Consider the following 14,025-nt stretch of genomic DNA (forward strand, 5'->3'; position numbering starts at 1 on the left):
AGATTTAAGACCAATTAAACAACAAAAATTAATTAAGCTGTAATAAACTAATTAAATGATGCAAATAATTAGTTCAGCTACTATAATAAAGGTCTTAAAGATATGGAGCTGAAATTGAGCTGGTTCGAGCTCATTGAACTTGAAGGAGCTGGAAATGAGCTAAATGAAGCTCCACAAAAAAAATAATTGAGCTACGTCTAGCTTGCAAACACGACGAGCCTCGCTTGTAGGCTGATGCAATGGCCGTTCCCAAGGGCGGGTCGTATCATTAGCTGCTATAGAATTCTCCGACTATGCCATAATATGGTGGGATCAACTCACGTTGAGCCGAAGACGCAATGGAGAACGTCCCGTGTCTACATGGGCGGAAATGAAAGCAATAATGAGAAAGCGTTTTATTCCTGCTTACTATCACCGGGAGTTGTATCAAAAGCTCCAAAGCTTAACTCAAGGCCAACGAAGCGTGGAGGATTATTACAAAGAAATGGAAGTGGCCATGATCCGCGCCGATGTGGAGGAAGATCGAGAAGCCACCATGGCTCGATTTCTCACCGGCCTTAACCGAGATATCGCAAATATCGTCGAACTACACCACTATGTTGAGGTTATTGATATGGTCCATATGGCCATAAAGGTCGAAAAACAACTAAAAAGAAAAGGTACGTCACGAACTTTCTCTAACACTTCTTCTATGCCTAGGTGGGGGCAAGGGACCAACAAACGTGACATACCAAGCCGAAACAAAGAAGTAAGTGGTGCCACCAAGTTCAACAAACCGATTGCCGAAACGAGTAAAGGAAAGATGGAAGCCCAACCAAGTCGATCTCGAGACATAAAATGTTTCAAATGCCTTGGAAGGGGCCACATCGCGAGCCAATGTCCAAATCGGAATGTGATGTTTGTTCGAGACGATGGCGAGATTGAATCTGAAAGTGAACAAGAGAAGGAGGCCATTGAACAAACCAAAGATGAAGAAGATGTTGAACAAGCCGAAAATGGAGAAATATTGGTGGTGAAGAGAAGCCTTACTTTGCAAGGTGCCGAAAACAATCAACAACGCGAAAACATTTTTCATACGCGATGTCAAGTGCAAGGTAAGATTTGTTGCGTTATAATTGATGGGGGAAGTTGTACAAATGTGGCAAGTTCAATGATGGTGGAGAAACTCGGATTGGCCACCATTAAACATCCCCATCCGTATAAACTCCAATGGCTTAACGATGGTGGAGAATTGAAGGTAACGAAGCAAGTGTTGATTTCGTTTACAATTGGGAAGTATCAAGATGAAGTTATGTGTGACGTCGTACCAATGCATGCGGGGCATCTTCTTTTGGGGCGGCCTTGGCAATTCGACAAGCGAGCGATTCATGACGGATATACAAACCGATACTCTTTCAAACACATGGGACGAATGGTGACGTTAGCTCCATTATCACCGAAACAAGTGTATGAAGATCAACTCAAAATAAGGAGTTCGATTGAAAAATCAAAAGAAATCGAGAGAGAGCAAAAAAATGAAAAGAATAAAGAAAAGAGTGAAGAAAAGAAGAAAACAAAAAGATGAGTGATAAAAAAGAGAGAGTGATTCAAAAGAAAAAGAAACGAGTGATGAAAATGAAAAAAAGAATTTGTTGGTAAAAGAGAGAGAAGTTCGAAAATCGATGTTATTGAAACAACCATTATTGGTTCTTTTGTACAAGGAGAGCTTGCTTGGCACTAACGAATTTGATGATAAGTTGTCCTCTTCTATTTTGTCTGTGTTGCAGGAATTTCGAGACGTATTCCCGGAAGAAATCCCGAGTGGGTTACCACCTATTCGTGGAATCGAACACCAAATAGATCTTGTGCCGGGAGCTGCGATTCCAAACCGACCTGCTTACTGGAGCAATCCTGAAGAGACGAAAGAATTACAAAAGCAAGTAAATGAACTCCTTGAAAAGGGCTATGTGCGCAAAAGCCTTAGTCCATGCGCCGTGCCTGTTTTGCTTGTCCCAAAAAAGGATGGAACGTGGAGGATGTGCGTGGACTGCCGTGCTATAAACAAGATAACTATCAAGTATCGTCATCCTATACCACGATTGGATGATATGCTTGACGAGCTAAGTGGCGCAAGTCTATTTTCAAAAATTGATCTTAAGAGTGGTTATCACCAAATACGGATGCGTGAGGGTGATGAATGGAAGACTGCGTTTAAAACGAAGCATGGGCTTTACGAATGGCTCGTTATGCCATTTGGCTTAACGAACGCCCCAAGCACGTTCATGAGGCTTATGAATCACGTTCTAAGACCTTTTATTGGTAGATTTTGCGTCGTATACTTCGATGATATATTAGTTTATAGTAAAAATTTAGATGATCATGTTTTACATTTGAAGGCTGTTTTGGAAGTATTGTGATACGGCCACGCCTCGGGCACACTTTTGGACCAGCTCCCTAAGCATTGCTTGCAAATCCATGCAAGCTGAAATAGTTCAATTTCTTTTCGTTGAGCTCCGTTTAGCTCGTTTCCAGCTCACTCGAGCTCAAGTCAGCTCAATCGAGCTCAATTTAGCTTCTTTCCAGCTCGTTAATTTTATTATTTGAATAATTTGAGTGATAGTTTTATTTTAATTATTTTTACTACAGCTCATAACTGAATTTTCTAGCTCAATTCAGCTCATCAAGAATTTTGACTATCATTGAGCTAGCCGAATTTATTATTAATTATATTTTATTTATGTCTTTATTTTAATTTGTTAAATATGTCTTGATATTATTTAATTTAAGCTGAATGTACCTTGAATCTAATTTGTTTATATCTTTTGTAGGTACATCCACATGTGGGAACACAATTAATGAGGATTCATGAACATTTCTGGTTCAATGTATGTTCGGGTACATGCATGACTACCTACAACGAATGGTTGCCTTAAAGATGATGCATGAATGATTCAATACAATGAATGGAAGAGTGCATGAATATCCACCTACATGCATCGGTGGCTGACCATTGAATTTCCTATGCACCTATTCGGCCAAAAGATATCTTTTGAAGTGTCCATTCACACCTTGGCCGAATCTAGACAAAGCTATTGGCATCCCATGCATTCATCAGCCCTCAAGTGAGCCGAATTTGGAAGAGACATTTAGCAAGGTGCATTCACATCAGATTCAATGAACTTGATGACACATACATGGATCTTCAAGTGAATGTTCAGCTGACCGAATTCATTCCCCAAAACAGCATAATGCCGTTCACACTTGGAGTTCACACCCATGTCTATTCAGTTGGCCATGTTCACACCTAAAGGACTCTTCAAGGCTGACTTTTCACACTTATTTTGGCCATTCACGTTCTCCTTTAATGCTGGTATTTTTTTCAGCAAGAGTTGCATCTTAATGAGCTCATTTAAGCTCATTGGCCGAACCTAGCTGCTGCCATGCACCTTTCCAAGCATTCCAAGTTCATTTGCTTAGTCAAGAAGCTGCCTATTGGACTTCAATCAGCTGAATTTAGCTACAACAACTTAATGCTTCAATTCTAGAATTTTCTAGCTTAATTTGCTTAGCCATGAAGATGACCATTCGGCTAGCTAGTACTTAGTCTATAAATAGTTTGCTATTTCATTTTGTGAGGGGACTTTTTGTCAAATTTTTGAATGAACTATTGTTCTTGTGAGGTTACCTCCTCTCTTCTTTCGTTCGAGTCTCGAAGCGACTTATCTAGCTTGCTAGTGGTGTCAATCCGAACTCCATTGAACTTATCACCGAATCGGTGTGGCGTTCAACCATATTTTTATACCTTTGGTTCTTACCTCTATATAGGTATTGGGTCAAGGTTCGCTTCTATCCTTCCACAAATTTCACCTTAAGCAATATAAGTCCCGGGGTAATACTTTACATAGTATTGAATCGTTCTTAATACTTAAGTTCATTTTTTTCATCTCCATCCTATTTATTAAATATAAACTTTATTTCTTTTTCTTATTAAACCGAACCTACAAAATATCCGAATTTAGCCTATCTTTTGAACCCTTTTAAAAGTCTTCCGCTTAAACTGAAAACAATCTTCATCTTAAAACAATTTCGAACGAACTTCTCGTTGACGATCGGGCAACTTTGTGACACGACTCGATTAACCTGGGCCGGATCACATCATTTGGTATCAGAGCTACTAAAACGAGGAGTACCGATGTTCGTATTAGGCCGCAAGTAGGTTCGAAACGTGAAAAAGAAATCAAAAAAAAAATTTTGAGTTGTAATTTTTTTTCCCTTGTATTTAGCTTACTATTGTATTGGAGTAACAAAAAAATCAAAAAAAAAATCGAAAAAAAAAAATTGATTGAAAAAAAAAAAGGTGACCAAAAAAAAAATCAAGTTAAAAAAAAAGTGAAAAGTCTTGCGAGTTTTTATTTTTATTTTTTTTCTCTCTTATTTGCTCCGATCATCAAGTTTCCCTTCCTACCATTATTTACCCATCCCAACGCCACACTTAGCCTTGATTTTATTTTGTTTAGCCTACCTTACACCCACATCATTCCTTTGTAACCTATTTTGAAACCGACCCTCAAGCAGCAAATTAAGTCTATCGAGACGAATTACGAAATTGTGAGACGAGGTCGAGAGGTAAAAGGCACGTGTGTTTTTACATCAAAGAAAAAGCCTAGAAGAGTGTAAACACGAGTGCGAGTGAAAATCATTATTTCTTTGTGAGAGATTGGTGAGGATTTTGAATTGGTGAGGTTCATTTACTATTTATTCTATCTTTCGATTTTCGAACATTTTCTTGAATCATGTCTCAAGAAGAATTCTCTATCGATGAATTTCAATACTTGGTGAACGAGATGGGCCGAATATTGGAGGAAAAACTAAGCCCATTAAAAAGACGTTTGGACCGAGTGGAGGAAAAAGCCCGACGGAAGCAAACTACACCGAGTCGAGAAATAGAGTTAAGTGCATCACGACGACATTATTCGAGAAGAGACACATATCAAGACTCCTATTCAACAAGGCTTTCGAGACCGCGAGAAGAAAACTTCGAGTCAAAAATCACTCGAGATGAGCGAGAAAGGACGAGCTATTCCTCGTATGCTTCAAAGAAGTCCTTCCCAAAGGATTGTTCTCAAAGAAATGGACGAGAAGCTTATGAAAATATTTTCTCTTTCTTTGAGCCAAATGATTATCTCTTTGATTCTTTCGTGTCATCCACACATTGTAGTGAAAAAGAAAAAGAAATCAAAATAGTGAGTGAAAAAGAAAATGAAGAAAAGAAAATTGAAAAAGAAATTGAGATTGAGAAAAAAATTGAAAAAGAAAAAGATGTTGAAGAAGAAACGAGAGAAAATGAAGATAGTGAGCGAGAACAAGAAAAGGAGAACGAAATTTTAACTAACCCCCGTGATGTTTGTTTTTGTTCTGTTCCTTCTTTTCAGGTTCCGACAAATCTTTGTGACGAATATCAACTTCAATATCTTCCTAACGAGCGACGTTTTTGCATGACCAAAAAAGGTAAGGATGAAGTTGAAATCAAACCACACGAGCTTGAAGGTAAGCGAGGTAAGGAAGTTTTAAAAACCGAGTCATGGCCATCAAGTTTGAAAGTTGTTGAAAATGACTTTGTTTTAAAAAAATTCTCTTATTTTCATTCGATTAATTTCTATTCTTTGAATGTGGTTGATGTTGTTCGGTACGAACGACAAACTAAAGATTTGGTTTTGCATGATGACGGTATTTCACGAAAGGCGATTAAATTCTTCATTTGTGACAATTTTGTGCACCAATTAACGCTTTGTGGAAAATCCATGAATTTGTGCAAGTATGAATTGATGAATGTAAAAAGTTTTAATTGTTTGTCCCTGTGTATGCAAAAATCCCATTGGTTTAACGTGTTTGGTTTAATGAAATTTTTGCTACATTTTGGCATGAATACTCAAAATCAAGTTTTTAAACCCGGAATCTATTTTGGTTCGTTTTATGGGAAAGTCAAGCTTCATCAATTTTGTGTGAACAATTTCTATTGTTTTGATAATTGGGTGTTGAATAAGGAACTGAGGTATGAAAAATTTGATTTCAATTTAAATTCATTCCTTAATCCATTTTTGTGGTTGTATTTGAAGTTCGCATTTCATTTCGTTAAGGTTAATTCAGCCACAGAGATTCGACTAGACTACATTTCCGAGGAGAGAAGATTTATGATGATTGACAAAGGTAAAAATGATCCTTGTTTTTCCATCCCTCGAGGTAAACAAGGTATGATTTACCATAACTTTAAAATTTCTCTGCCCTATTCGGTTGGTAATAAAATTTTTGTTGAAGAATTGGTTGTTGCAAGGAATTTAAATTGTGATGTGTTTAACTGTTCAGCTTTATTTAAAAATGATCTTTGTTTTACTACTTTTAAAGGTAAGGCTCATGAACTTTTTGAAACATCGTTGTTCTCTTTAGGTGGTGCCAAAGATTGTTTTGTTGATTTGATTCGTTATTCACATATTGGTTATGACTTGTGGAAACGATTTGAGACATTTGAATGCCTTAGAACATGTTCATTTTCATTTCGAATAATTGACGAGGCATTAACGAGTACATTAGTTTGTTTGCATGGTTGTGAACATGTTGTTTTGCATCCGTCCACTCCCATGGGATTTCTTATTCTATTTTGCTTGCATTTGGATTACAAATTTATTTGAAACCATTTTTGTTAACTCATGGTTATTCCTTTCAGTTGTCCCAATTCCAATCCATCCCGTTCGACCGAGGAAAGCTAAGTAAAAGTTGCTGCGATCGAATGAACCAATGGCTCGATTTGGGGACAAATCGCTTTAAAGAGGGAGGGGATGATACGGCCACGCCTCGGGCACACTTTTGGACCAGCTCCCTAAGCATTGCTTGCAAATCCATGCAAGCTGAAATAGTTCAATTTCTTTTCGTTGAGCTCCGTTTAGCTCGTTTCCAGCTCACTCGAGCTCAAGTCAGCTCAATCGAGCTCAATTTAGCTTCTTTCCAGCTCGTTAATTTTATTATTTGAATAATTTGAGTGATAGTTTTATTTTAATTATTTTTACTACAGCTCATAACTGAATTTTCTAGCTCAATTCAGCTCATCAAGAATTTTGACTATCATTGAGCTAGCCGAATTTATTATTAATTATATTTTATTTATGTCTTTATTTTAATTTGTTAAATATGTCTTGATATTATTTAATTTAAGCTGAATGTACCTTGAATCTAATTTGTTTATATCTTTTGTAGGTACATCCACATGTGGGAACACAATTAATGAGGATTCATGAACATTTCTGGTTCAATGTATGTTCGGGTACATGCATGACTACCTACAACGAATGGTTGCCTTAAAGATGATGCATGAATGATTCAATACAATGAATGGAAGAGTGCATGAATATCCACCTACATGCATCGGTGGCTGACCATTGAATTTCCTATGCACCTATTCGGCCAAAAGATATCTTTTGAAGTGTCCATTCACACCTTGGCCGAATCTAGACAAAGCTATTGGCATCCCATGCATTCATCAGCCCTCAAGTGAGCCGAATTTGGAAGAGACATTTAGCAAGGTGCATTCACATCAGATTCAATGAACTTGATGACACATACATGGATCTTCAAGTGAATGTTCAGCTGACCGAATTCATTCCCCAAAACAGCATAATGCCGTTCACACTTGGAGTTCACACCCATGTCTATTCAGTTGGCCATGTTCACACCTAAAGGACTCTTCAAGGCTGACTTTTCACACTTATTTTGGCCATTCACGTTCTCCTTTAATGCTGGTATTTTTTTCAGCAAGAGTTGCATCTTAATGAGCTCATTTAAGCTCATTGGCCGAACCTAGCTGCTGCCATGCACCTTTCCAAGCATTCCAAGTTCATTTGCTTAGTCAAGAAGCTGCCTATTGGACTTCAATCAGCTGAATTTAGCTACAACAACTTAATGCTTCAATTCTAGAATTTTCTAGCTTAATTTGCTTAGCCATGAAGATGACCATTCGGCTAGCTAGTACTTAGTCTATAAATAGTTTGCTATTTCATTTTGTGAGGGGACTTTTTGTCAAATTTTTGAATGAACTATTGTTCTTGTGAGGTTACCTCCTCTCTTCTTTCATTCGAGTCTCGAAGCGACTTATCTAGCTTGCTAGTGGTGTCAATCCAAACTCCATTGAACTTATCACCGAATCGGTGTGGCGTTCAACCATATTTTTATACCTTTGGTTCTTACCTCTATATAGGTATTGGGTCAAGGTTCGCTTCTATCCTTCCACAAATTTCACCTTAAGCAATATAAGTCCCGGGGTAATACTTTACATAGTATTGAATCGTTCTTAATACTTAAGTTCATTTTTTTCATCTCCATCCTATTTATTAAATATAAACTTTATTTCTTTTCTTATTAAACCGAACCTACAAAATATCCGAATTTAGCCTATCTTTTGAACCCTTTTAAAAGTCTTCCGCTTAAACTGAAAACAATCTTCATCTTAAAACAATTTCGAACGAACTTCTCGTCGACGATCGGGCAACTTTGTGACACGACTCGATTAACCTGGGCCGGATCACATCATATTGAGGAAAGAAACTTTGTATGCTAATTTAAAGAAATGTGAATTTTGCACTAACAAGGTTGTGTTTTTAGGTTTCATTGTTAGTTCGGAGGGCCTTGAAGTCGATCAAGAGAAGGTCAAGGCGATCCAAGAATGGCCCCGTCCGACGAATGTCTCCCAAGTCCGAAGTTTCCATGGATTAGCAAGTTTTTACCGTCGATTCGTGCCAAACTTCAGCACCTTAGCCGCACCCTTGACTGGAGTTATTCGTAAGAATTCCAACTTCGTTTGGGGAGAGGAACAAGAAAAATCCTTTTTGAAAATTAAAGATTGTCTAACTCATGCACCGTTATTAGCTTTGCCTAATTTTGATAAAACCTTCGAGTTAGAATGTGATGCCTCAGGTTTAGGCATTGGAGCCGTGTTGATGCAAGATGGACGGCCTATTGCCTATTTTAGCGAGAAACTCAATGGTGCCGTCTTAAACTATCCGACTTATGACAAGGAGCTCTATTCGTTGATTCGAGCCTTAGAGACGTGGCAACACTATCTTTGGCCCAAAGAATTCGTCATACATACCGATCACGAATCCTTGAAGTACTTAAAGGGTCAACACAAGTTGAATAAGCGGCATGCTAAGTGGGTAGAATTTCTCGAATCTTTTCCATATGTTATTAAATATAAAAAAGGTAAGGAAAACGTAGTGGCTGATGCACTATCTCGAAGGTATGCGTTGTTAAATATTTTGGATGCTAAGTTAATGGGGTTTGTATTTCTTAAAGATTTATATGTCAACGATGCTGACTTTAGTGAATTCTTTAGGTTATGCGCAAAGGGAGCTTACGAGAAGTATTATCGACATGATGGGTACTTGTTCCGAGAAGGAAAGCTTTGTATACCCCAAGGTTCCGTACGAGAAGTGTTGATCGAAGAATCTCATAGTGGAGGATTAATGGGGCACTTCGGAGCTGCAAAGACGTTAGCCATGCTCAACGAACATTTCTTTTGGCCTAAGATGCGACGAGATGTCGAACGATTTTGTAATCGATGCATTGCATGCAAACGGGCTAAGTCACGAATTAAGCCCCATGGTTTGTATAAGCCATTGCCTATTCCCGAAACCCCTTGGTCTGATATCTCAATGGATTTCGTGCTAGGTTTACCGAGGAGTAAAAATGGCCGAGATTCAATATTTGTGGTTGTAGATAGGTTCTCAAAAATGGCTCATTTTATAGCATGTCATAAAACTGATGATGCCGTGAATATTGCTAATTTATTTTTCAAAGAAGTGGTCAGGTTGCATGGCATGCCTAGGACGATTGTGTCCGACCGAGACGCGAAGTTTCTTAGCCATTTTTGGAGGACACTATGGGGGCGCCTTGGAACGAAGTTGCTGTTTTCAACCACTTGCCATCCGCAAACGGACGGCCAAACCGAAGTGGTCAATCGGATTTTGTCTACATTGCTTCGAGCTATCATCCGGAAAAATTTAAAGGCTTGGGAAGAATGTTTACCACATGTGGAGTTTGCGTATAATCGAGCTATTCACTCAGCTACCAAATATTCTCCTTTTGAAATCGTTTATGGTTTCAATCCGTTAACACCATTTGATTTAATGCCATTGCGTTCTAACCAATTTGTGCATGTAGATGGAAAGCGTAAAGCTGATTTCGTCAAGCAATTGCACCAACGAGTTCGAGAAAACATTGAGGCAAGGACCAAGAACTATGAACAACATGCTAACAAAGGTCGTAAACGAGTTGTGTTCGAGCCGGGAGATTGGGTGTGGTTGCATATGCGCAAGGAAAGATTTCCTATGCAACGACGATCTAAACTACTTCCGAGAGGGGATGGACCGTTTCAAGTCCTTGAACGAATTAATGACAATTCTTATAAATTAGACTTGCCTGGTGAATATAATGTTAGCGCGACTTTTAACGTTTCTGATTTGTCTCCGTTTGATGCAGATTCCGATTTGAGGACAAATCGTTCTGAAGAGGAGGGGAATGATGTGAGCTTGCCTACGAACCAAATGGAGAACGAACAAGAAGCTATTAAGCTGCCCATTGGTCCAATAACGCGAGCTAGAGCTAAACGATTTAAAGTTGCTATTTTAGCATTGGTGGAACAGATTGAGGAAAATGAAAGCAAAGAGCTTAAAGACGAGCTGAATATTTTCAACTTCTTTGAAGTTGAAATTCGTTCTAGCTAATTAAATTGCTGCTGGATTTTAAACCATTTAAATAAGCATTTAATTAAGTCTTATTACAGCTTATTAATATGTTTTTATTTAATATAAGTGTTTAATATGTCTTAATTTAGTTACATTAAAGATGTCTTGATTTCATTTAGTTTGTCTAAATTATTACATGTCTTAAATCTGTTCAACCGAATTTGTGTCATGCTTTATTAATATTTAAGTTGTTTCAATGTTAAATTAGGATGTTCACATTATGTATTTACTTAGTTCAGCTTAATTTGATTGAAATTAATTAAGTTCATGTGTGTTTTTAGGTACAGCCGAATTTGAAGATTCATTGGGCAGATTCATGCATGAAGATTCAATGGATGTGAAGATGCATGCATGTTGGGTTCAATGCACCAAATGATACATGCATGGACTATATTAAAGATGGTGTGCTGATTGTTGAAGTTCTCTAAGTGACCATTCGGCCAAAAGAGATGATTTTCCATTCTCCAAAGCTGCCATTTATTTCCTTCACATTGCTGGGTACATTGTGGCTATTCGGTTCATGATGTTCACACCTTATGGTCATTCAAAACCGTCCATTCACACTTCCAAATGATTGTTCAAGTTGCTAATTAATGATGGTAATTTTTCAGCAAGAGTTGCTTCATTATTGACCTTATTAAACTCCATTGGCCGAATGTAGCTGCTGCCAATTTTCCAAGTTCGTTGAAGCTCTTCCTTGGTCTATATTCAGCCGAACATTGATTCAAGACCATTCATGGATCTTAGCTCAAAATTAGTTCAATGTTTACTTAGTTTTTAAGTATTGAACTTGACTATTCGGCTACTAGTCACTTAAGCTATAAATAGTTCTTGAATTTCTTGTAAAAGGACTTTTTGCCAAATTTCTGAATGAAATATAATTTTAGTGAGAAATTCACTCTCTTTATTCTCCAAAGCTCAAATTGACTTATCTTCAACGAGTGGCGTCAATCTGACTTTGTTCGAACTTATCACCCATTGGTGTGGCGTTCTTCATACCGTAGGTTCCTATTTTGCTAAATAGAGGGTCTCGGTTTTTATCCTATTTCCATTTCTTTCTTTGAAAACCTTAAGCCCGGGTCCTTATTTGATAATAAGGGTTCGATCTTGTTTCATCGAATTACCCAGCAAACAACAACCCATCAAACTCCTTTGTTCCTAAAGCCATCCAACTTCAAACACCAAGACTTGAATTTGATTCAATTCCGACACTACCTAATTTCGATCGGGAAAGATTACGACTCGTCTTTACATCCAAAACGAGCTCGTATCAGGAACGACCAATATCCACTTGGGCCGAGATGAAGGCCGTGATGCGACGTCGTTTCATTCCCTCCTACTATCATCGGGAACTCTATCAAATGCTTCAAAATCTCACTCAAGGTTCAAAGAGTGTTGAGGATTACTTCAAGGAGATGGAAGTGGCCATGATTCGAGCTGATACGAGCACGCCCCGCGAACTTCATGGAACAAGTCTGTCAAGCAGAGCATTGACATGTTGGCAAGTCGATCCCAGCTCGTTTCCAGCTCCACGAGCTCCGTCTAGCTCAAATCCAGCTTATTCAAGCTCGATCCAACTTGCCTGAGCTAAACCGAGCTCACTCCTAGCTCATATTTAGCTCACGAGCTAAACCTTAGCTCAACTTCAGCTTAGGAGTTTAGCCTCAGCTCAACTTTAGCTCACGAGCTAAAGCTTAGCTCATTTTAGTTTTAACTCGGTTTTGTCTTTAATACATTAAATAAAAATTTGCACATATTCATTTAAGCATTAAACTTGTCTTATATTAATATTTGTTATTAATATATCATTGTCATTATATAAATTGATTTTGTTCACATAGCCGAATTAATGCATGACATTAATGTGTTCACATCATGCCGAATTTATGAGTGTTCATGAGATGTCTTAATGACTTGTTTATTTCATGTAGGTACATTCCTTTGGATGGTACAATGTATGAATGAAGAAACATCTCTTTTGGGCATTCCACACTTATGAATGAAGAAGTATTAAATGCTGGTGCATGTACGGCTAGATGCAATGTTTCTACAAATTCATGCATGTGTCGAATGCATGTATGGACATTAAAGGCTAGTCCATGAATGGATCAAATGCATGGGATGATAGAATGCATGAATGGCTTAAGTGCATGTATGGTGGCTGTCTCTTAACTTTCCAAGGCACTTATTCGGCCAAGAAGTAGCTGCTAACTAATTCTATGTTGACCATAGAGCTCCTTGAACATGTTCACACTTTGAATTGACCTATAGGCTACTACACATGCATGGATGGGTTCAAGAACGTCCAAGGGAAGGAATTAACTCAATAATTCAACACATTGATTGAATTAAGTGCATGCACAAAGGGGAGAACGAATTTACTAGGTTCATGCTACCATTTATGAACTTACATGCCATTAAAGTGTTTAATTGTGAAGATACATGGTCCATACAAGTGCATGAACGTCCCAAGGAGATGAATGCAACCTTTTGGTGCACATACAAGTCACTTGAAGCCTTTCTTTATGACTAAGCATTCATGCACAAACTAAGGGGGAAGAAAGTGTCCATTCAGCTAGTGCATGAATCTGCCGAATTTATGAACTATTTTAATACATTAGTGTGAACATTTTTATTATTGTGTGAACACCTAGATGCCGAATTTGAATGGTCATCTATGTGCCTATAAATATTTGTTTTCTTTCATTTGTAAAGGACTTTTGACTTTTGATCATTTGAATGAACTTTGTTCAAAGAGTGAGTTTTCTCCTCTCTAAATTCGTACGAGTTTCGATCTGACTTATCTAGCGTGCTAGTGGCGTCTATCGTTCTCTTTTGAACTTATCACCTTGCTTTGGTGTGGCGTTCAACCTTCTACAATTCCGCAATCCCACCTTGAACCGAATAAAAATTGGGGTGACACTTTTAGTGTTGAATCGTTTCTGGTGTTTAAGCTCATTTATCCATTCCACCGACTATCCTAGATTTTACCCAACTATAATATCTTTTTACAAAACCGAGCCTTCATTTATCAACTTCCATTTTTCTTATTTTTATACTTAAATCGAGCCTACTACCCTTATAAATTTACCATCACCTTAGCCAACCTTTAAAACCATTTGAAAGCTTCCGCATCTTTAGCCTTATTTCATCCTATTTCCGATAACTCAACTATTCCTCGTCGACGATCGGGCAATCAAGTGAATCGACTCAATCAACTGAGCCGGATCACATCATTTGGTATCAGAGCTACTAA

The 14,025-nt window shown here is 38.0% G+C and overlaps 1 protein-coding gene across 1 annotated transcript; it reads left to right on the forward strand.

Annotated features, from left to right (window-relative positions):
• Nucleotides 1-274: 274 nt before the first annotated feature.
• Nucleotides 275-10,436, forward strand: LOC121224481 (uncharacterized; the record flags this gene model as incomplete). Its single annotated transcript, XM_041107880.1, has 5 exons — nt 275-1,360; nt 1,767-2,031; nt 8,629-9,264; nt 9,397-10,161; nt 10,315-10,436. Coding segments are annotated over 5 exons (2,874 nt in total), but the record flags the coding sequence as incomplete, so codon positions are not given.
• Between the last annotated feature and the right edge of the window lie 3,589 nt (nt 10,437-14,025).

Source organism: Gossypium hirsutum, chromosome D12, assembly GCF_007990345.1.
Source record: "Gossypium hirsutum isolate 1008001.06 chromosome D12, Gossypium_hirsutum_v2.1, whole genome shotgun sequence".
Classification (NCBI taxonomy): Eukaryota; Viridiplantae; Streptophyta; class Magnoliopsida; order Malvales; family Malvaceae; genus Gossypium; species Gossypium hirsutum.